The sequence below is a fragment of the Oncorhynchus gorbuscha genome, linkage group LG06 (genome assembly GCF_021184085.1).
Source record: "Oncorhynchus gorbuscha isolate QuinsamMale2020 ecotype Even-year linkage group LG06, OgorEven_v1.0, whole genome shotgun sequence".
Taxonomy (NCBI): Eukaryota; Metazoa; Chordata; class Actinopteri; order Salmoniformes; family Salmonidae; genus Oncorhynchus; species Oncorhynchus gorbuscha.
Window position 1 is genome coordinate 40,345,369 of NC_060178.1, and position 22,333 is coordinate 40,367,701.

The 22,333-nt window shown below is 41.0% G+C and overlaps 1 protein-coding gene across 1 annotated transcript in view; it reads right to left on the reverse strand.

Annotated features, from left to right (window-relative positions):
- lat (linker for activation of T cells) overlaps positions 1–22,333 on the reverse strand; it is a 34,941-nt gene that overhangs the window by 11,799 nt on the left and 809 nt on the right. Inside the window, exons 2-12 of the mRNA XM_046353262.1 lie at positions 21,905–22,019; positions 21,681–21,720; positions 21,433–21,464; positions 21,284–21,341; positions 21,119–21,168; positions 20,963–20,995; positions 18,924–18,972; positions 18,107–18,192; positions 9,619–9,720; positions 4,969–5,052; positions 710–799 (exon numbers count right to left, since the gene is read on the reverse strand). Of these exons, the coding sequence (XP_046209218.1) occupies positions 710–799; positions 4,969–5,052; positions 9,619–9,720; positions 18,107–18,192; positions 18,924–18,972; positions 20,963–20,995; positions 21,119–21,168; positions 21,284–21,341; positions 21,433–21,464; positions 21,681–21,720; positions 21,905–22,013 (733 nt within the window). The 5' untranslated portion in view covers positions 22,014–22,019. The remainder of the gene's footprint in view (positions 1–709; positions 800–4,968; positions 5,053–9,618; positions 9,721–18,106; positions 18,193–18,923; positions 18,973–20,962; positions 20,996–21,118; positions 21,169–21,283; positions 21,342–21,432; positions 21,465–21,680; positions 21,721–21,904; positions 22,020–22,333) is intronic.

A 22,333-nucleotide genomic window follows, 5' to 3' on the forward strand; every position in this document is an offset into this window, starting at 1 on the left:
TTATTAATCTCATATGCATATGTATATACTGTACTCTACATCATCGACTGCATCCTTATGTAATACATGTATCACTAGCCACTTTAACTATGCCACTTTGTCTACATACTCATCTCATATGTATATACTGTACTCGATACCATCTACTGTATGCTGCTCTGTACCATCACTCATTCATATATCCTTATGTACATATTCCTTATCCCCTTACACTGTGTATAAGACAGTAGTTTTGTAATTGTTAGTTAGATTACTTGTTGGTTATCACTGCATTGTCGGAACTAGAAGCACAAGCATTTCGCTACACTCGCATTAACATCTGCTAACCATGTGTATGTGACAAATAAAATTTGATTTGATGTTCGATATCGTTAAAAAAGGGTTTATCTGTGAAGATGTAATATTGAAATCTTAAGAGGGGAGGAATGTGGTATTAACGTCATTACACATACACATTACCAGGTTGTTTAGCACTTGAGTACCTTTTGGTATCATTATTAGAGTATTGGAATGCACCCCAATACACAAGTTGAGTGCAGCTGTGACTGCCGGCCTGTTACACCATGCTCCCGGTCAGTAATAAAGTAATCAGTTTATAATGAGCTACTACCTTAGTCCTCTCCCAAGGCATAAAGAGTTCCAAGGGTTATCACAACTGTTGAAAAATCACATTCCTGATATGTTATATTCTATTCAATGTGGGCCATACCTTTAGTATTGACATAGTCGTTGCCTTCGTCATCACTGTCATCGCTCTTTTCCACAACGACATTCATATTGCCCTCTGCGCCACTATTTTCTGTGAACACACAAATACAGGCTTGAGGTATATACAGTGCATTCAGAAGAATTCAGAACCCTTCCCTTGTTCCACATTGTTACGTTACAGCTAGTGGTCTGCCGATTAACCGGAATGGCCAATTAATTAGGGCAGATTTCAAGTTTTCATAACAATCGGAAATCTGTATTTTTGGACGACGATTTTGCAGATTGAAAAAAATAATTACAACTTTATTTAACAAGTCAAGTCGGTTAAGAACACATTCTTATTTTCAATGACGGTCTACCCTAGGAACAGTGTGTTAACGGCCTTGTTCAGGGGCAGAACGACAGATTTTTACCTTGTCAACTCAGGGATTCAATCTTGCAACCTTACGGTTCACTAGTACAACGCTCTAACCGCCTGCCTGTTACGCAAATGCAGTAAGAAGCCAGGGTAAATTGCTAGCTAGCATTAAACTTATCTTATAAAAAACAATCAATCATAATCACTAGTTATAACTACACATGGTTGATGTTACTAGTTTAACTAGCTTGTCCTGCGTTGCATATAATCGATGTGGTGCGCATTGCGAATAAGGGCGGTCGTTGCTCCAACGTGTCCAAATCAATACACAGAAGTATATTTTTAAACCTGCATATTTAGCTAAAAGAAAGGTTAGCAGGCAATATTAACCAGGTGAAATTGTGTCACTTAGAGTATATGCAACAGTTTTGGCCGCCTGGCTTGTTGCGAACTAATTTGCCAGAATTGTACGTGATTATGACATAACATTGAAGGTTGTGCAATGTAAGAGCAATATTTAGACTTAGGGCTGCCATCCGTTAGATAAAATACGTAACGGTTCCGTATTTCACTGAAAGAATAAACTTTTTTTTTTCGAAATGATTAGTTTCCAGATTCGACCATATTAATGACCTACGGCTCGTATTTCAGTGTGTTTATTATATTATAATTAAGTCGATGATGACATTTGATAGAGCAGTCTGACTGAGCGGTGGTAGGCAGGAGCAGGCTCGTAAGCTTCGATTCAAACAGCACTTTTGTGCGTTTTGCCAGTATCTCATCGCTGTGCTTCAAGCATTGCACTGTTTATGACTTCAAGCCTATCAACTCCCGAGATTAGGCTGGTGTAACCGATGTGAAATGGCTAGCTAGTTAGTGGGGTGTACGCTAATAGCATTTCAAACGTCACTCGCTCTGAGACTTGGGGTAGTTGTTCCCCTTGGTCCGACTGCTTTTGTGGAGCGATGCTTCAAGGGTGGCTGTTGTCGATGTGTTCCTGGTTCGAGCCCAGGGAGGAGCGAGGAGAGGGACGGAAGCTATACTGTTACACTGGCAATATTAAAGTGCCTATAAGAACATCCAATAGTCAAAGGTTAATGAAATAAAAATGGTATAGAGAGAAATAGTCCTATAATTCCTATAATAACTACAACCTAAAACTTCTTACCTGGGAATATTGAAGACTCATGTTAAAATGAACCACCAGCTTTCATATGTTCTCATGTTCTGAGCAAGGAACTTAAAAGTTAGCTTTCTTACATGGCACATATTGCACTTTTACTTTCTTCTCCAACACTTTGTTTTTGCATTATTTAAACCAAATTGAACATGTTTCATTATTTATTTGAGGCTAAATTGATTTTATTGATGTATTATATTAAGTTAAAATACACGTTCATTCAGTATTGTTGTAATTGTCATTATTACAAACAATTAAAAAAAATAATAATAATAATAATCTGCCAATTAATCGGTATCGGCTTTTTTGATCCTCCAATAATTGGTATCGGCGCTGAAAAATCATAATCGGTTGACCTCTAGTTACAGCCTTATTCTAAAATGGATGAAATCAAATAGAAATTCCTCATCAATCTAAACAATACCCATTAATGACAAAGCGAAAACAGGTTTGTAGAAATGTTAGCAATTTTTTTTAAATATAAAAAACAAAATACCTTATTTACATAAGTATTCAAAGACTCAAAATTGAAGGTCAGGTGCATCCTGTTTCCATCCTTGAGATGTTTCTACAACTTGACTGGAGTCCACCTGTGGTAAATTCAATTGATTGGACATGATTTGGAAAGGCACACCTGTTTATATAAGGTCCCACAGTTGACAGTGCATGTCAGAGCAAAATCTAAGCTATGAGCTCGAAGAAAATGTACGTAGAGTTCCGAGACAGGAAAGTGTCGAGGCACAGATCTAGGGAAGGATACTTAAATTCTGCAGCATTGAAGGTCTCCAGGAACACCGTGAACTCCATCATTCTTCAAATGGAAGAAGTTTGGAACCACCAACACACTTCCTATAGCTGGCTGCCCGGCCAAACTGAGCAATCGGGGGATAAGAGCGTCTGCTAAATGACTTAAATGTAATGTAAATGTAAGAAGGGCCTTGGATAGGGAGGTAACCAAGAACCCGATGGTCATTCTGACAGAGCTGCAGAGTTCCTCTGTGGAGATGGGAGTACCTTCTAGAAGGACAACCATCTCTGCAGCACTCCACCAATCAGGCCTTTACGGTAGAGTGGCCAGGCGGAAGCCACTACTCAGTAAATGGCACGACAGCCTGCTTGTAGTTTGCCAAAAATCATCTAAAGGACTCTCAGACCATGATAAAACAAGATTCTCTGGTCTGATGAAACCAAGATTAAACTCTTTGGCTTGAATGCCAAGCATCACATCTGGAAGAAACCTGGCAACATCCCTACGGTGAAGCATCATGCTATGGGGATGTTTTTCAGCGGCAGGGACTAGGAGACTGGTCAGGATCTAGGGAAAAATTAATGGAACAAAGTACAGAGACCCTTGATGAAAACCTGCTCCAGAGCACTCAAGACCTCAGACTGGGGCGAAGATTCACCTTCCAAAAGGACAACAACCCTCAGCACACAGTCAACACAGGAGTGGCTTTGGCACAAGTCTTTGAATGTCCTTGATTGGCCCAACCATAGCCCAGACTTGATCTAACATCTCTGGAGACTGAAAATAGCTGTGCAGCAACATTCCCCATCCAACCTGACAGGACTTGAGAGGATCTGCAGAGAACAATTCCCCAAATACATATGTGCCAAGCTTGTAGCGTCATACCCAAGAAGACTCGATGCTATATAATAGCTGCCAAAGGTGCTTCAACAAAGTACTGAGTAAAGCCTCTGTATACTTAAAAAAATGCAATATCAGTTCTTAAAAAAAGAAGTATTATTTGCAAACATTTCTAGCCTGTTTTTGCTTTGTCATTATGTGGTATTGTGTTTAGATTGAGGAAAAAACACAATTGAATCCATTTTAGAATAAGGCTGTGTTGTAACAAAATGGGGAAAAAGTCATGGGGTCTGAATACATTCCAAAGGCGCTGTATTGTCATGCATTTCTCTTTATTGTTTATATTCTAATATCCATTTATTTAAGTGTTATTGGAAAATCAATATAAAATTCAAAATATTTTAACCACAAGATGTCACAAAAGCCCTATTCGCAAGGAACTAGTAATTACTATAGAACGTCGGTTATGTAATTATTACCCCAGAATTTCAGTGTTTCCTAATGACGATTCAGAGAGGATTAGTTTTAACAAACTGCCCCTGTAATATTTTTTTTTCCTCATTCAAATCGATCCTTTTATGACAGAAGTCTGGAGGCTCTGCTAGGCGTGAAGATATCTCAAATGTCTAGGGATAGCCTAACAATGACCTAATGGCCTTCAGTTCGGAGAAAGTCTAAATAATCATGCATATCAATAAGAACCATGACCTGTAACCTATGCAGACATTTAATTACCATACTTATTTGGCAATTTTTCAATTCATTTGCACAATATAGTCTACGTCATCTTTTAAAAGTGAAGTTTGGCACTAGGAAAGTTGATATGTGACAAAACAGATCATTCACCTGTGGGCTACATGCATAGGACTTTGTTTTAGCCATTAACTTGTTCCCATGTTTATACCCAAACTAGGTGCAGCATCTGTTAAAACTAATATCCCCTCAAAAACACAGGGATGACGATCCTGGATAGTAATAAAGTAAACCATTTATAAAGAGCTACTCCCTCACTACTTCCAAGGGATAAAGAGTTACATGGGTTATTACAACTGTCAAAAAAGCAGGGATTCCTGATTACATCAGGAACATCCCTAAAAAGTTATATTCTATTCAATGTGCCAACGTGGGCCATACCTTTAGTATTGACATAGTCGTTGCTGCCTTCATCACTGTCATCACTCTTTCCCACGTCGACATTGACCTCCGCGTCATTGCTTTCTGTGAACACAAAATACACACAGGATTGAGGTATACAGTCGTGGCCAAAAATTGAGAATGACACAAATGTTAATTTCCAAAGTTTGCTGCTTTGTCTTTAGATATTTTTGTCAGATGTTACTATGGAATACTGAAGTATAATTACAAGCATTTCATAAGTGTCAAAGGCTTTTATTGACAATTACATGATGTTGATGCAAAGAGTCAATATTTGCAGTGTTGACCCTTCTTTTTCAAGACCTCTGCAATCCGCCCTGGCATGTTGTCAATTAACTTCTGGGCCACATCCTGACTGATGGCAGCCCAGTCTTGCATAATCAATGCCTGGAGTTTCTCAGAATTTGTGGGTTTTTGTTTGTCCACCCGCCTCTTGAGGATTGACCACAAGTTCGCAATGGGATTAAGGTCTGGGGAGTTTCCTGGCCATGGACCCAAAATATTGATGTTTTGTTCCCCTAGCCACTTAGTTATCACTTTTGCCTTATGGCAAGGTGCTCAATCATGCTGTTCTTGGATGGTTGGGAGAAGTTGCTCTCGGAGGATGTGTTGGTACCATTCTTTATTCATGGCTGTGTTCTTAGGCAAAATTGTGAGTCAGCCCACTCCCTTGGCTGAGAAGCAACCCCACACATGAATGGTCTCAGGATTCTTTACTGTTGTCATGACACAGGACTGATGGTAGCGCTCACCTTTTCGTCGAACATGCTTTTTTCCAGATGCCCCAAACAATCGGAAAGGGGATTTAGAGAAAATGACTTTACCCCAGTTCTCAGCAGTCCAATCCCTGTACCTTTTGCTGAATATCAGTCTGTCCCTGATGTTTTTCCTGGAGAGAAGTGGCTTCTTTGCTGCCCTTCTTGACACCAGGCCATCCTCCAAAAGTCTTCGCCTCACTGTGCGTGCAGATGCACTCACACCTGCCTGCTGCCATTCCTGAGCAAGCTCTGTACTGGTGGTGCCCCATTCCCGCAGCTGAATCAACTTTAGGAGATGGTCCTGGCGCATGCTGGACTTTCTTGGGTGCCCTGAAGCCTTCTTCACAACAATTGAACCGCTCTCCTTGAAGTTCTTGATGATCCGATAAATGGTTTATTTAGGTGCAATCTTACTGGCAGCAATATCCTTGCCTGTGACTTGACCTTTTTGTGCAAAGCAATGATGACGGCACGTGCTTCCTTGCAGATAACCATGTTTGACAGAGGAAGAACAATGATTCCAAGCACCACCCTCCTTTTGAAGCTTCCAGTCTGTAATTTGAACTCAATCAGCATGACAGAGTGATCTCCAGCCTTGTCAACACTCACACCTGTGTTAACAAGAGAATCACTGACATGATGTCAGCTGGTCCTTTTGTGGCAGGGCTGAAATGCAGTGGAAATGTTTTTGGGGGATTCAGTTCATTTGCATGGCAAATAGGGACTTTGCAATTAATTGCAATTCATCTGATAACTCTTCTGGAGTATATGCAAATTTCCATCATACAAACTGAGGCAGCAGACTTTGTGAAAATGAGTATTTGTCATTTTCAAAACTTTTCCCTACGACTGTACCGTGCATTTAAGAAAGTATTCAGACCCCTTCACCTTTTCCACATTCTGTTACGTTACAGCCGTATTCTAAAATGGATGAAAGTCCCACAACCTACACACAATAGCCCATAATGACAGAGCAAAAAGTGGTTTAGAATATTTGATTAAATAAACATTTATTTTTTTTAAAAAAATCACATTTACACCCTTTGCCCAGTATTTTGTTGAAGCTCCTTTGGCAGCGTAATCCTCTCAAGCTCTGTCAGGTTGGATGGGGAGCGACGCTGTACTGCTATTTTCAGGTCTCTCCAGAGATGTTCGGGTTCAAGTCTGGGCTCTTGCTGGGCCACTCAAAGAGATTCAGAGACTTGTCCTGCATTGTCTTGGCTGTGTGCTTAGGGTCATTATCCTGTTGGAAGGTAAACCTTCACCCCAGTCTAAGGTCCTGAGTGCCTGTGGAGCAGGTTTTCATCAAAGATCTCTGTACTTTTCTCTGTTCATCTTTGCCTCGATCCTGACTAGTCTCCCAAATGCAGGTGTTTCAGCCTAGCTCATGCTTTCTGTGGTGGTGGCAAGCCAGCAGAAAATTGGAGCATTGTGCTGTGATTGGCTTAGTGTTCTGTTACTCATGGGGACAGTACGTCATCGCCAAATTTAAGTCCTTAGTAAGGGTAGACACCCAAAATGTCAGCCCTTTGGATCCTGCCATAGAGTTACATTAGAAGTGCCCATCTAAAAAGACTCAAGGTTATTGGCCACAGATAAAATGACATCAAATCACATTGTATGTACAGTAGCTTTGATTGGACTGATCATGTCAACATCTTACTTTCAAAGTCTTAGCTAGCAGTCATCATCATGTATCAAGTCGACAATCTACTGGCCAATCCTTTTTATATGTAGAGAAATTATAGATAAAACTCATCGGCCATAAAGATTACACGACAAGTTGGAAATCGCAAATTCATGAGTCATTTGGAAGGAATCAGTGACTAACTGGAAAGGAACCAGTAACTTAGCCTGCTATTCAATGGAGTGGGTGGGTGTGCCAAAATTTGCCCACAAAAGGACCGCCGCACAACCTTTACAAGGCGAGTACAAAAATGTATTTTACGCTGCTGCATAAATTATGTATTATGCAAGGGAGATATGTATACTGTAGCTAAGAAAGTAATACTAAGTATAAGTTGTGTAGTAAGCTGTTAGTAGCCCATGACCCTCACCCTAATAATTTGGTCTATTGTATTGTAAACACATCGTTCATGGTCGGTGTGTGCTTGTTTGCCAACTTTTTTTGTACAGTTTTGACAGTGCTACTGATAGTAGTGGTGGTGCTTGGCTTGCACGTGCAAATTCAGCACACACAACATTCTCTAATAGACATTCTCTAATTGTGTTATTTGACATGTCAAAAGCTTATTTAGCACATCATATATATGACGTGTATCTTTTTTGACACACAAGGACCCAAACGGCGTTTAATGTGCCTCACCCTAATCATTTGGTCTATTTTCACCTCTTAATTTCGCCTACTGTTCTAACTTGGTGGTGCATATAACCTGTTTTGGAGAAATGTAATCATTGAATATTGTAAAGAGCTTTCACTGTCTGTTCATATGCCCCTTTATTTATCCTACGGTTCTGACTTGTTGTACAGGGAGTACACTAAGAACGGCCCATGTTCTGAATTCTGTCGCTGTACATTTAAAAAATGCTGAACAAATAGTTAGACTTCGTCCATCGTCGCTCGCTCATTAATGTCTTAATCGAAATTACGGATTGCCTCTTATCCGCTCATCGTTCCCTAATGCCATGTTTTCTATATCTCAATTCTTAGTGGACACCACATTTGTTTAAGCAAGTCGCCATATCAGCTATGTTTTTTTAAAGGCAGTTAATGAGGCTGAATTAACTGTTTTGCTGCAAGACAACGCTCCGCTGATAGCCAGGTGTAGCACCAAGAATTCACTCGATTCACTCAAAGAAAGCTCTGCTGTTGGCTCTAACATGCATCTAAAAAATGTAATGTTGAGTTTGCCCCACTAAGATTTACATGCTAAAATAGTCACCGGACCTAATGGCCTTCAATTCGGAGAAAGTCTAAATAATAATGCATATCTAGAGTTGGTGGCAGAACAAGGGGCATTTCTTATTTTATTTAACTAGGCAAGTCAGTTAAGAACAAATTCTTATTTACAAAGACAGCCTAACCAGGACAATGCTGGGCCAATTGTGCACCGCCCTTATGGAACTCCCAATCATGGCTGGTTGTGATACAGCCTGATATCGAACCAGGTTCTGTAGTGACACCTTTAGCACTAAGATGCAGTGCTTTTTTAGACTGCTGCGCCACTTGGGAGCCCCAGCAAAAAAAATATCTCTATTTACATGTTGCTTATGAGTGCAATTCACAATACTTTTGGATTATAATTGGATTTTAAGGCTCCTATGATTGTCCTGTTTAATATAATGTTCGTGTCATCATCGCAAATCAACTGCATTCAACTGAAAAACAGCTTTTATCTCAAGGCCATCAGACTGTTAAACAACCATCACTAGCACAGAAAGGATGCTGCCTACATACAGACTTGAAATCATTGGCCACTTTAATTAATGCAACACTAGTCACTTTAAAAATGTTTAATACTGTATTCTATACTATCTATTGCATCTTAGCTTATGTCGCTCTGTCATTGCTCATCCATTATTTATATATTTTTATTCAATTCCTTTACTTAGATTGTGTATTAGATATCTGTTGTGGAATTGTTAGATATTACTGCACTGTCGGAACTAAAAGCACAAGCATTTCACTACACTCGCATTAACATCTGCTAACCAAGTGTATGTGAACAAAATTTGATTTGGATGACAATCCAGGTTAGTAATAAAGACATACATTTTAAAGAGCAACTCCCCTCCCTCCTTCCAAGGCATAAAGAGTTCCATAGGTTATTCTGCTTTTTTGACAGTTGTAGATTCCTGATTAATCAGGAACACCCCTAAAAAGTTAGATTCTATTCAATGTGCACCATACCTTTAGTATTGACATAGTCGTTGCTGCCATCATCACTGTCATCACTCTTTTCCACGTCGACGTTCATATTGATTTTCATATTGCCAACCGCGCCACTGTTTTCTGTGAACACACACACACACAGGATTGAGGTATATACACTCCAGTCTAAAAACCATTGTGATGTCTATACTGATAAACCTACATGCCGGATTTCTACTGCAGCACTCACCCTGCTCGTTGTCCTCCTTTGCTTCCACATTGACATTTCATATAAATACGATGTGAATTCTCCAGACAGCATTTGATCAAATAATATTTTAATGGCCCATCGAGACACTAACGTCTAACGTTCTGCACATGTGCTTCACAAAAACATGAATAAGGAAATAAATCTGCCGCTGGCAACATACATATGCAAATTAGCGCACTATTCAAGCTGTATCGCTGAAGCTTTACAGACTGTGCACATGTCACGGTAATTTGAACCTTTTACCTTGAACGCAGTCTTTGCCAAAGCGGGGGCACAGCCTTCACATTTCAATCACGCTATAAAGCGGAACTTCTGTGATAAGGTTTGTATACAGCCTTTAAAATCAACAAAAAAACTTGAGTCTCCTAAATCTACATATTGTCATGCATTGCACTTGTGATTTCAACTTAAAATGTCTTAGTGTGTGCATTGTGTAATGTCCATGTATTCAAGTGTCTTTAAAGCCCTATTCAAATGGCGCCGGAGAAGAAGCCTGACGTTTTGTGTCCCTAACCGATTGTTTTGTTTGTTTGTTTGTTTGTTTGTTTGTTTATTTGCGTTGTTTAGAACTTATTTTGTACATAATGTTGCTACTACTGTCTCTTATGACCGAAAATAACTTCCGGAAATCAGGACTCCAATTACTCACCACGGACTGTCCGAATCTTTTTCCTTTAACAAGTCTGACGAGCCCGACGTGAATGATATACTACTTTCTTGGGAACGGGCCCAGGTCCCAGTGATTTGCGTGAAGAGGATGCAGAGAAAAAGGGGCCAGAGGGCGAGCTGCCTTCTGAGAATTTGTAGAACAATCGAATAATCCCCCACTTCCTTCCATTCTGCTAGCAAACGTGCAGTCTTTGGATAATAAAATCGATGACCTACGCGGAAGATTAAACTACCAACGGAACATTCAAAACTAATATCTTATGCTTCACGGAGTCGTGGCTGAACGACGACACTATCACTGCTGGTTATACACTGTACCGGCAGGATAGGACAGCGGCATCTGGTAAGACAAGGTGCGGCAGACTATGTATTTCTATAAATAACAGCTGGTGCACGATATCTAAGGAAGTCTCGACATATTGCCTGCCTGAGGTAGAGTATCTCATGATAATCTGTAGGCCACACTATCTACCTAGAGTTTTCATATGTATTTTTTACATACCACCACAGACTGAGGCTGGCACTAAGACAGCATTGAATGAGCAGTATTCCACCATAAGAAAACAAGAAAACGCACACGCAGACAAGGTGCTCCTAGTAGCCAGGGACTTTAATGCAGTGAAACTTAAATCTGTTTTACCTAAATTCAAATAAGCATGTTAAATGTGCAACCAGAGGGGGAAAATAAATAAATAAAAAAACTCTAGACCTCCTTTATTCCACACACAGAGATGCATAAAAAGCTCTCCATCGCCCGCCATTTGGCAAATCTGACCATAATTCTATCTTCCTGATTCCTGCTTACAAGCAAACATTAAAAGCAGGAAGCACCAGTGACTAGATCAATAAAAAAAGTGGTCAGATGAAGCAGATGCTAAGCTACAGGACTGTTTTGCTAGCAGACTGGAATATGTTTCGGGATTCATCTGATGGCATTGAGGAGTACACCACATCAGTCATTGGCTTCATCAATAAGTGTATCGATGACGTTTCCACAGTGAACGTACGTACATACCCCTACTAGAAGCCATGGATTACAGGTAACAGCCGCACTGAGCTAAAGGTTTAGAGCTGCCGCTTTCAAGGAGCGCGACTCTAACCCGGAAGCTTATAAGAAATCCTCTGACGAACCATCAAACAGGCAAAGCATCAATTCCGGACTATATTCGACTCATACTACACCGGCTCTGATGCTCGTCGGAGGTGGCAGGGCTTGCAAACTATTACAGACTGCAAAAGGGAGGCATAGCCGGTAAGCTGCCCAGTGACACGAGCCTACCAGACGAGCTAAACTATTTCTTTTTTTTTAAATTACAAAAAAAAAATATTTTTGCATTTTCCAATGAAGAACATTCAAAACAAAAGTGAAAAGATATTAGACAACGATAGGACAAAGTGACAGTAACAGACGAACGTAACAAAAATAAATTATAATTATAGTTATATAAACAAACATACAATAATAAAAAATAAAATAAATTTAAAAATAATGAGACATTGGATCACCTGCCGTAGGCTACATATTATACATTACGTGTGAAACATTATGTGAGGATTATATATAGATTCAATCAATGAGATGTGGGGGGAGATTCTCCATATAGTCAATAAAAGGTTGCCAAATTCTGTAAAATGTCTTTAACTTATTCCACAAGCAGTAAGTGATTTTCTCCAAAGGGATACAACTATTAACTTCCGAAAGCCACATTGCAACTGGCAGGGAGGAATCCAATTTCCATTTCAAGGCAATACATTTCTTGGCAATCGCTAGCAATATTTCTGTTAGCTTTATAGTATGGCTTTGCCTAAGATTGGTGTTAGTAAAGTTACCCAGTAGACAGACCTCCGGGTCTAAAGGGAATGCAACGCCGTGAATTGAGGATATGGTATCGCATACCCCCTGCCAGAAACCGTGTAGTTTTGAACACTGCCAAGTGCAATGGAGGAATGTTCCTTCATCTGAGCCACATCTAAAACATAGGAAGGAGATATCTGGGCTGAACTTGTGCAGTCTAGATGGGGTGATCTAGAGCTGATGGATGAAATTAAACTGGATCAGTCTGTATCTGGAGTTCAATGTGGATGTAACCCCATCCCTGCATAGGTCACTCCATAGATCCTCATCAAGATCAATACCCAGATCTTTCTCCCATCTAAGTCGGGGTTTATCTAGCCCAGGCAGTGTTAGTCCTGACATAAGAGCATTGTAAACACGGGAAATGGTCTTGAACAGTGGTCGGTCTGCGTGGCAGAGTTGTTCAATAGGTGACATCTTAGGTAGGTTCCACTGTCCCTTGAGAGTCACCCTAATAAAGTTTCATAGTTGTAGGTAGCTAAAGAATTCCCTGTTACGCAAGTGGTATTTCTGTTTCAGCTGATCAAAAGACATAAGAACTCCCTCCTCATAACAATGTTCCAGAAGAGTGATCCCCTTATCAGACCATGGTCTAAAGTTACTATTCTGGAAAAACATAGGGATCAATCTATTGTTCCATAAAGGGGTTTTAGGGGAAAGGAATCCCCCTCGTCCGAACAGCTCATGCAGTTTGCACCATGCCAGGACAGAATGTATGATTAGAGGGTTGTCTGTGATGGTTTTTATAGATTTTCTGTCCCATTTGTAAAACAAATCTGCTCCAGTGTCATCATTTACCTCAAGCTTTTCAATGTTCAACCATGAGGGAGAGGGACCATTGTCAAACCTCTGAGCCAGAAACCTAGACTGTGCAGCCCAGTAGTACATTCTAAAATTGGGGAGGTTTAAGCCCCCTTGACTGTAATCAAGGGTCAGTTTATCCAGGCCATACCTAGGGGTTTTGCCGTGCCAGATAAACCGTCTGGTCAGCTTGTTGAGAGATGACAAATGCTGCGGGAACAGGGATAGGGAGAGATTGAAACAGATATAGAAACCTGGGCAGGATATTCATTTTAATTACATTGATTATACCCAGTAGAGTGAGAGGTAAGTCCATCCATTTACAAAGGTCAGCCTCCACCTTTTGCAACAAACTGGCCAGATTGAGTTTATAGAGGTTGTTCAGATTACCATCCACCATTATGCCCAAATATGTGAAGCCCATAGGCAACCATCTAAAAGGAAACTTGTGCTTGATGGTATGATGGTCAAAGACAGACAACGGTAAGATTTTGCTTTTATCAAGATTGACCTTATATCCAGAGAAAGAACTATAACACTGTAGTAGGATCTGCAAGTGAGAGAGGGAGTGTTCTGGCTTTGTTAGGAATAAGATATGGGTATAAGATAGGGTATGGGGGCCCACCTCAAAGCCATGTATGTCAGGGCACGTTCTAATAGCCTCAGCCAACGGTTCGATGGCGAGGGCAAAGAGGTGGGGGCTAATTGGGTAACCTTGTCTGTTCCCCCTATAAAGAGGGAAAGAGGAGAAAGTAATCCCATTGGTAGCAATCCTAGCTTTAGGAGATTAATAGAGTGATTTTATCAAATTTACAAACACTGTACCTAAACCGAACTTTTCCAAGACGCAAAAGAGGTATGGCCATTCAACCCTATCAAAGGCCTTTTCAGCGTCGAGGGAGACTGCGACACCAGGTATTTTGTTTTTGTTAGCAAGGTGAATTATATCAAAGAACCTTCTGAGATTATTGGAGGACAATCTGTTAATTATGAAGCCAGTCTGATCTTGGTTGACCAACAGGAGAAGACATGACTCCAGTCTCTTAGATAGCATCTTGGTGACCAGTTTACAATCTGTGTTAAGGAGAGAGATTGGTCTATAGGAGGCGCACTTTAGCTTTTTCCCTTTCTTGTGGATTACAGTAATCACTGCTTGAGAGAAGGACTCTGGAAAGCAGTTGTCTTCTCTGGCTTTTTTAAGTACCTCCATAAGGTAGGACCAACAGCTCCCTAAATTCTTTATAGAACTCTGGAGGGAAGCCATCCTTCCCAGGAGATTTATTAGAAGGTAAGGATTTAATGGCCTCCAACAATTCAGGGACTGAGAAGTGTTCACTCAGGTGCTCGCTGTCTTCCCCTGACAGGCGTGGGAGGTTGAGAGAGGAGAGAAAGGAGTCTATCTCTGATAGATCATCGCTTGATTGGGAAGTGTAGAGGTCTTCATAGTATTTCTTAAAAGTATTATTAATTTCAGTAGGGTCGAAAGATATCTCTTTAGTGAGAGTTTCTATGGCATTAATTGTCCTCTTACTTTCCTCTGCTTTCAGTTGCCATGCCAATACTTTGTGAGCTTTCTCTCCAAGCTGGTAATAACGCTGTTTTGATTTAGTGATGGCCCTCTCAGCTTGATATGTGTTCAGAATATTATATTAAAGTTTTTTATTTACCAAAAGCCTGTATAGATCTTTAGTCGGGCCTCTTTTGTAGGTTCTCTAGCTCGGAGATTTTAGATTCAAGGGCACTCAGTTCCGCACCGAGTTTTTTCTTCAGCCCTTTAGTATAGGAAATAATCTGTCCCCTCAGGTAGGCCTTCAATGTGTACCAAAGAATGAAGCTGTCAGGAGCAGAGGGTTTGTTTGTCGAAGTAAAAATATTGATCTGCTCTTTGATGAATGCACAAATTTCAGGTTGCTTCAGAAGTGTAGAATGTAGTCTCCAACTATATGCTCCATTTATCTTGGTAGGATAATACCAGAGGAGAATGGTCACGAAGCAATCTGGGGAGATACTCGACATGTAACACTATGAAACAGTTGTGTCGAAAGTAAAAAGTTATCTATGCGTGTGTGTGTCTTGTGTGGGTGTGAATAAAAAGAGTAGTCCCTATCCTGTGGGTGCAACTGTCTCCAGATGTCTAGTAAATTGAGATCTTTCATGAATGACATGGTGAGCTTGCCAGCTTTGGTAAGAAGTGAGGGTTTATCAGAAGACCTATCAAGAACTGTATCTAAGCAAAAATTAAAATCTCCTCCAACCAGTAGCCATCCAGGTGGTGCTTGAGCAACCTGAAGGAAGACATTCTGAATAAACATATGGTCATTGAAGTTAGGAGCATAAATATTCAATAGGGACCAAGACTCTGAAAACATATGCCCCTGCACCAAAACAAACCTGAGGGATCAGAGATGGTGTTGTTGACGCAGAAGGGGATGTGTCTACTTATCAAAATTGCAGTTCCTCTTGCTTTGGAGTTAAAAGAGGATGCAAAAACTTGTCCTACCCATTCTCTCTTCAATTTCTTGTGTTCACTGGCTGTAAGATGTGTTTCTTGTAAAAACACAATGTCAGCCTTTAATTTCTTAAGGTATGTATACTCTTTTCCTTTTAATCGGGCTGTTAAGACCTTTTACGTTGAATGTGACATATTTTAGTGGATTAAGCATAGGTTGGGTTTCAAATATGTAACTGAATAGAAATCTATCATATGCAGATAATTAGGAAATGTTTCAACTTTGGTTTGAGCACAAAAGTGACCTGTGTGTCTCTTTACGAGGGAAACAATAAACATAGAAAAAAGGAAGAAAAAAAATCATAAAAATCCCACCCACCCAGATTGTCAGACTAGAACAACATTCCCATCAATCAAACATGAATACACTTGTAGAGATACGTTGCTGCTCGCTTTCCATCTTGCTCTTACTAGCTAAACCTTGGCGTAAACTAAAACCTGCGAGCTCTCTAAATTGAAAACAAACGTTGTGAATAGATATTTATGGCTGAATATTTACTGCCCACAGTAAGGGCTGCTTGAGTCTCTTTACGAAAGATTAACATAAATGAGGGGGAAAGCAGTGGGCCAAAACCCACTTATTGCTTCGCCCAGTAGATATGGACTAAACCAAAATATACTCTCCTGTAAATGTAATAGAACTCACCCCGGGAAGATACGGTTAGTTGAAAATGTACAAATCAATTAAAGTGACCGGGAGATACCAGCAGTTCAATCCGGATAAGAGAAAACAAACAAACTGCATTTTATTCCCCAGAGAGACCATCCTGGCTCAGACTCAGACGTTGCTCAGTTCTTTGAGAAAAGTGTGCACTTCTCCCGGTGTGTTGAAGAGATGGCTTCGGCCTTTGTACTGAACTTTCATCCGCGCAGGGTGGATGAGGTAGCCGGTGATGTTCTTCTCCTTCAGTGCTTTGGTGGCAGGTCTGAACTGCTTGCTGTGTCTGGCGAGGTCCGGGAATGGCGAGGTCTGGCGATATCCGGGAAGAGGCCGACCCTCTTCCCATCGATGGCGATGTCCCCTTTGGCTCTTGCGAGTTGCAGTATCTTCTCTCCGTCTTGGAAACGGAGGAACCTGATCAGGACGGCTCATCTGGCCGGGGTTTCGGCGCTGATGTTCTGTGGGCGCGTTCGATTTACAGCGGCTTGGTGAAGTTGGTTATGCCTAGGACCTCCGGGATCCATTGAGTGAAGAAACGGACCGGGTCACGGCCCTCGCTCTCTTCTTTCAATCCCACCACACGGATATTACTACGTCTACTCTGGTTCTCCATCTGATCTACTTTGTTTTTGAGGTAGGCATTGTCCTTTTGCAGTTGTGTCAAGACCTGGTCATGTCTAGCGATGGTATCTTCAACTGTGCTAATGCGCAGCTCTGCCTCAGTCGTTCTCAAAAGGAGATCATTCATGGAGGATTTCAGGTTGTCAATGGAAGAATGGAGTTCAGCCGATTTCTTATCGATTTTCAGAGAAAGACCTCTGTTACCATCCTGAATTTCCCGGAGGAGAGTAGCCAGCATGTCAGCAGGCTCGCAACAGTCTGGAACTGTCGTCTGAGTTATGAGGGCTAATGCTAATCTTGCTAGCCGTAGCATTATCGTTATCTTGGGAATCAACAACGTTTTGGTCGTCCTTCTTGCCTCTCGGTCGGAGGTCCATGGCTCTTTGGGAAGGTAAGTACTTGACAATTTATCAGCCGATGTTAGAATATTGTTTCAATGTTGTTATTTAGGTAAAAATGGAATAATTTGAAGAGCTCGGTTTGTCAACGTCTGCTCAGCTATTACCACAGCATGTTTTCCCAGTGGAAGATTCGAACTTTACCAAACTTTACCTTTACCCCTGTAATTCCTTTTTTTTCCTTATTCAAAATGAACAGTTATGACGAAAGTCTGGAGGCTCTTCTAGACATGAAGCTATTTCACATATTAGCCTAATATTGACCTAATGGCCTTCAGTTCAGAGAAAGTCTAAATAGTAATGCATATCAATAAGAACCATGGAATGTAACCTATGCAGACATTTAATTACCAGACTTATTTGGCAATTTATCAATTCATTGGCACAATATAGTCCAGGTCATCTTTTAAAATGTGACAAAATGGTTCAATCATCTGTAGGCTATGTGCATAGCACTTTGTTTTAATCATCAATTTGTTCCCATGTTCTTACCCAAACTGAGTGCAGTACCTGTACCTGTTAAACTCGAAAAACAGTCGATTTTTAGGGCTGGGATTAATAACCTTCCTGCCAAGTAAAAATTACTGACATGGCAGATTCGGACGGGAATAAAATGACAGATGTGGTGATTTGTGCTCGTGCACATAATTATATTACCTGAGCTTCCCCATTCAAATGTATCCCATCCGAAAAGGGCTAAAGTAATGTGTCATATTCAGTCACCTCTCCACCCTTACATTACCTGTGCTTTGGGAGCTTTTGGAGATGAGACATTGGTTGGAATGACGCAGAGACCCAGTCCCCGGAAGATCTGATGGTAACACTATTCTATAAGGAGGAGCGAGAGGTTACACAAAACCCAAGAGACCCCCAAGAGACCCAGTAGCCACAGAAGTAACATTATTTTCAATTTAGCCAACACAGCAACAAATAGCACTTTTTTTCCCCAGGAAGTCCTAGAAATGCAAAGTGTAACATTCACAGTGAGGCACTGACATGTAGTATACACTGAGTATACAAAACATAAAGAGCACCTGCACTTTCCATGACACAGACTGACCAGGTGAATGCTATGACCCCTTATTGATGTCACTTGATAAATCCAATTAAAATCTGTGTAGATGAAGGAGAGACCAGTTAAAGAAGGACTTTTAAGCCTTGAGACAATTGTGACATGGATTGTGTAGGTGTGCCATTCAAAGGGTGAATGGGCAAAACAAAAGATTTAAGCGACTTTGAACGGGGTATGGTAGTAGGTGCTAGGCACACCTGTTTGTGTCAAGAACTGCAACGCTGCTGGGTTTTTCACACTCAACAGTTTCCCGTGTGTATCAAGAACAGTCCCCTACCCAAAGGACATCCAGCGAACTTGACACAATCTGTTGGAATCAACATGGGCCAGTATCCCTGTGGAACACTTTCAACACCTTGTACAATCCATGCCCCAACAAATTGAGAATCTTCTGAAGGAAAAGGGGGGAGTGCAACTCAATATTATGAAGGTGTTCCTAATGTTTGGTATACTCTGTGTATTTTGTTAAAATTAAATCAACACTCACAGGTAGCCTGATCCTGGTTCATAGTCATCCATCACCTCGTTGACATACTCTACAGAACAGAGATAGCACATCCGCAGAGACACGCGCACACACAGCTGTCAATCAATCATGTGAGAATACAGCGCATTCGGAAAGTATTCAGACCCCTTCACTTTTTCCACATTTTGTTACGTTACAGCCTTATTATAAAATAGATTAAATAGAAAGAAAATCCTCAGCAATCTACACATAATACCCCAGAGAGACACAGCGAAGACATGTTTGGACATTTTTGCACATTTATTAAAAATATAAAACAGAAATACCTGATTTACATAAGTATTCAGTCCCTTTGCTATTAGACTCGAAATTGAGCTCAAGTGCATCCTGTTTCCATTGATAATCCTTGAGATGTTTCTGTGTCTTGGAGTCCACCTGTGGTAAATTCAATTAATTGGACATGATTTGGAAAGACACACCTGTCTATATAAAGGTCCCACAGTTGACAGTGCATGTCAGAGCAAAAACCAAGCCATGAGGTTGAAGGAATTGTCCTTAGAGCTTCTAGACAGGATTGTGTAAAGGGACAGATCTGGGAAGGGTAACAAAACATTTCAGTAACATTGAAAGGCCCTAAAAACGCAGTGGCTTCCATCATTCCTAAATGGAAGAAGTTTGGAACCACCAAGACTCTTCCTAGACCCATCTACCCGGCCAAACTGAGCTATCGGGGAAGAAGGGCCTTGGTCAGGGAGGTGACCAAGAACCTAATGGTCATTCTGGCTGAGCTCCAGAGTTCCCCTGTGGCGATGGGAGAACCTTCCAGAAGGACAACCATCTCTGCAGCACTCCACCAATCAGGCCTTTATGGTAGATTGACCAGACGGAAGCCACTCCTCAATAAGCACATGACAGTCCGCTTGGAGTTAGCCAAAAGGCACCTAAGAATTGCAGACCATGAGAAACAAGATTCTCTGGTCTGATAAAACCAATATTGAACTCTTTGCCTGAATGTAAAGCGTCAATTCTGGAGGATGCCTGGCACCATCCCTATGGTGAAGCATGGTGGTGGCAGCATCATGCTGTGGGGATGTTTTTCAGCGGCAGGGAGACTAGTAGGATCGAGGTAAAGAAAAGTACAGACAGATACTTGATGAAAACCTGCTCCAGAGCACTCAGGACAGACTGGGACGAAAGTTCACCTTCCAACAGGACAACGACCCTAAGCACACAGCCAAGGTGAACAACAGAAGGTGAACAACGCAGGAGTGGCTTCGGAACAAGTCTCTGAATGTCCTTGAGTGACCCAGCCAGAGCCTGGACTTGAACACAATCAAACATCTCTGGAGAGACCTGAAAATAGCTGTGCAGCAACGCTCCCCATCCAACCTGACAAAGCTTTAGAGGATCTGTAGAGAAGCATGCGAGAAGCTCCCAAAATACAGGTGTGCCAAGCTTGTAGTGTCATACCCAAGACAACTCGAGGCAGTAATCACTGCAAAAGGTGCTTCAAGAAAGTACTGAGTCTGAATACTTATGTAAATGTGATATTTTAATTTCTAAAAAACATTTTTTTGCTTTGTCATTATGGGGTATTGTGTATAGAGTGATGAGGGAAAAAACGATTTAATCAATTTTAGAATAAGGCTGTAAACTAACAAAATGTGGAAAAAGTAAAGTGGTCCGAATACTTTCCAAAGGCACTGCATGAATGGTTTAATGTCCAAATGTCTGAATGAATGCGAGTAAGTCATAAGTAGGCAGGTACAGTAGCCTAGCGGTTAGAGCATTGCTGGTTCAAACATCCAAGCCAACGAGGTGAAAAATGTGTTGTTGTGCCCTTGAGCAAGGCACTTTAACCCTGGCTCCAGGGGCGCCATATGGTTGACAATGTAAAATAATACATTTCACTGCACCTAATTGGTGTGTGACAATAAAAACATTTTGTTTCACCTAAGGAGCCATGTGCACATTGTCTAAACTTCTTCAGCAGTTACAGTGTACACATGTTTGAGGGGATCAGTGTTATTGAACATGGTAGGATATAACGCTCACATTACCTTCTCCTGGACTCTCATAGCCGTCATTACTCTCTGCAAGAAAAAGCTAACCATTAAGAAGGAACTGAACTGTGACGTTATAGAGATAGTGGCGAAAGAAGGAAAAGAAGTGGAGAAAATAGACATTTGATGTAGAGGAAAAGCGAGACAGCTCACCATTTTCAGTTGGGGTGACAGAGTTCGGTCTCAGAACGATCTGTGGTGAACTGTGGGATAGAAAGACAGGGACATTTCGCTTGACGGTAATATGAGTCATTGTCTGTGTCTGTGTCTGTGTCTGTGTCTGTGTCTGTGTCTGTGTCTGTGTGTGTAGTAACTCACATGGGTGAAAGGAGGCTGGAAGGGGGAGCACCCCAGCTTGTGGCTGAAGAGGGGTTGTCTGAGGAGGAAGGTTAATCATAAACACATTATTCTTAAGAAGTATCGTGAAAAGATTTGGGTACAACTTCAGTCATCACACACATACTCACATGGTGGGTGGGCCAAGCCGAATCCTGGGGTGCTGAGTGGGGAAGAAATCAGAGCGTTGGTAGAGGTTGATACCTTGCACGGATATCAATTGGAGATTTGTGCAAACATTCAAGCCCACTTCTCGTCATCTCGTCTGGAACACTTACACAGTGCACCGGACATATATTACAAGTGCCACACAAACTTTTGAATATTTGGTTTCATTTTAATTAACAGGCACTGAATAGTTTTATGAAAAAGTGCTTACTGCTGAGTGTAATCCTCACTGTAACGCTGCTGAATGGACGCTGAGGAGTAAGAAAATTGTGTTCTGTAAATGAGTTTTATTTTTTCTCATCATTTGCATTTAACCCTTATTTTACCAGTTAAGCTGACTGAGAAGAACATTCTCATTTACAGCGACAACATCTACATAGAGACCAATTTAATTCAAAACAACTATTGGTTACAGTAACAAAGCCTTGGTATTACTAGGCAGGTTGTGTCTTCTGCAGCGAAGACACAGGCCAGTCAACAGGATGAGTGACAGGAGGACCGCTCCACTCAGCAGCAACGCATACAGCTGCATAGACACCTCCATCGCTGTCTGCAGGTATAAACACAATACAAAGTCATCCAGTCAGTTTACACTTTTGACATGACACTATTAAAAGCATTATTATGCGGTCTTCTCTGACCCCGATTAAGACTAGTCTTGGACTAAGATAATTAAATGGGGATTTTTTTTGTACTTAAGTATATTTTTTGTATCACCTCTAAATAGAAATGTGGTTGTCAGTGTTAAATCCTCATCATGTAATTTTCCTTCCTTTTTGATTCTCCATTTCACACATGCTGTCTCTAACCTTCTTGCTAACTATCACTTTGAGGTTGAGTTCACCTTTCTAATTCCAGTAAATG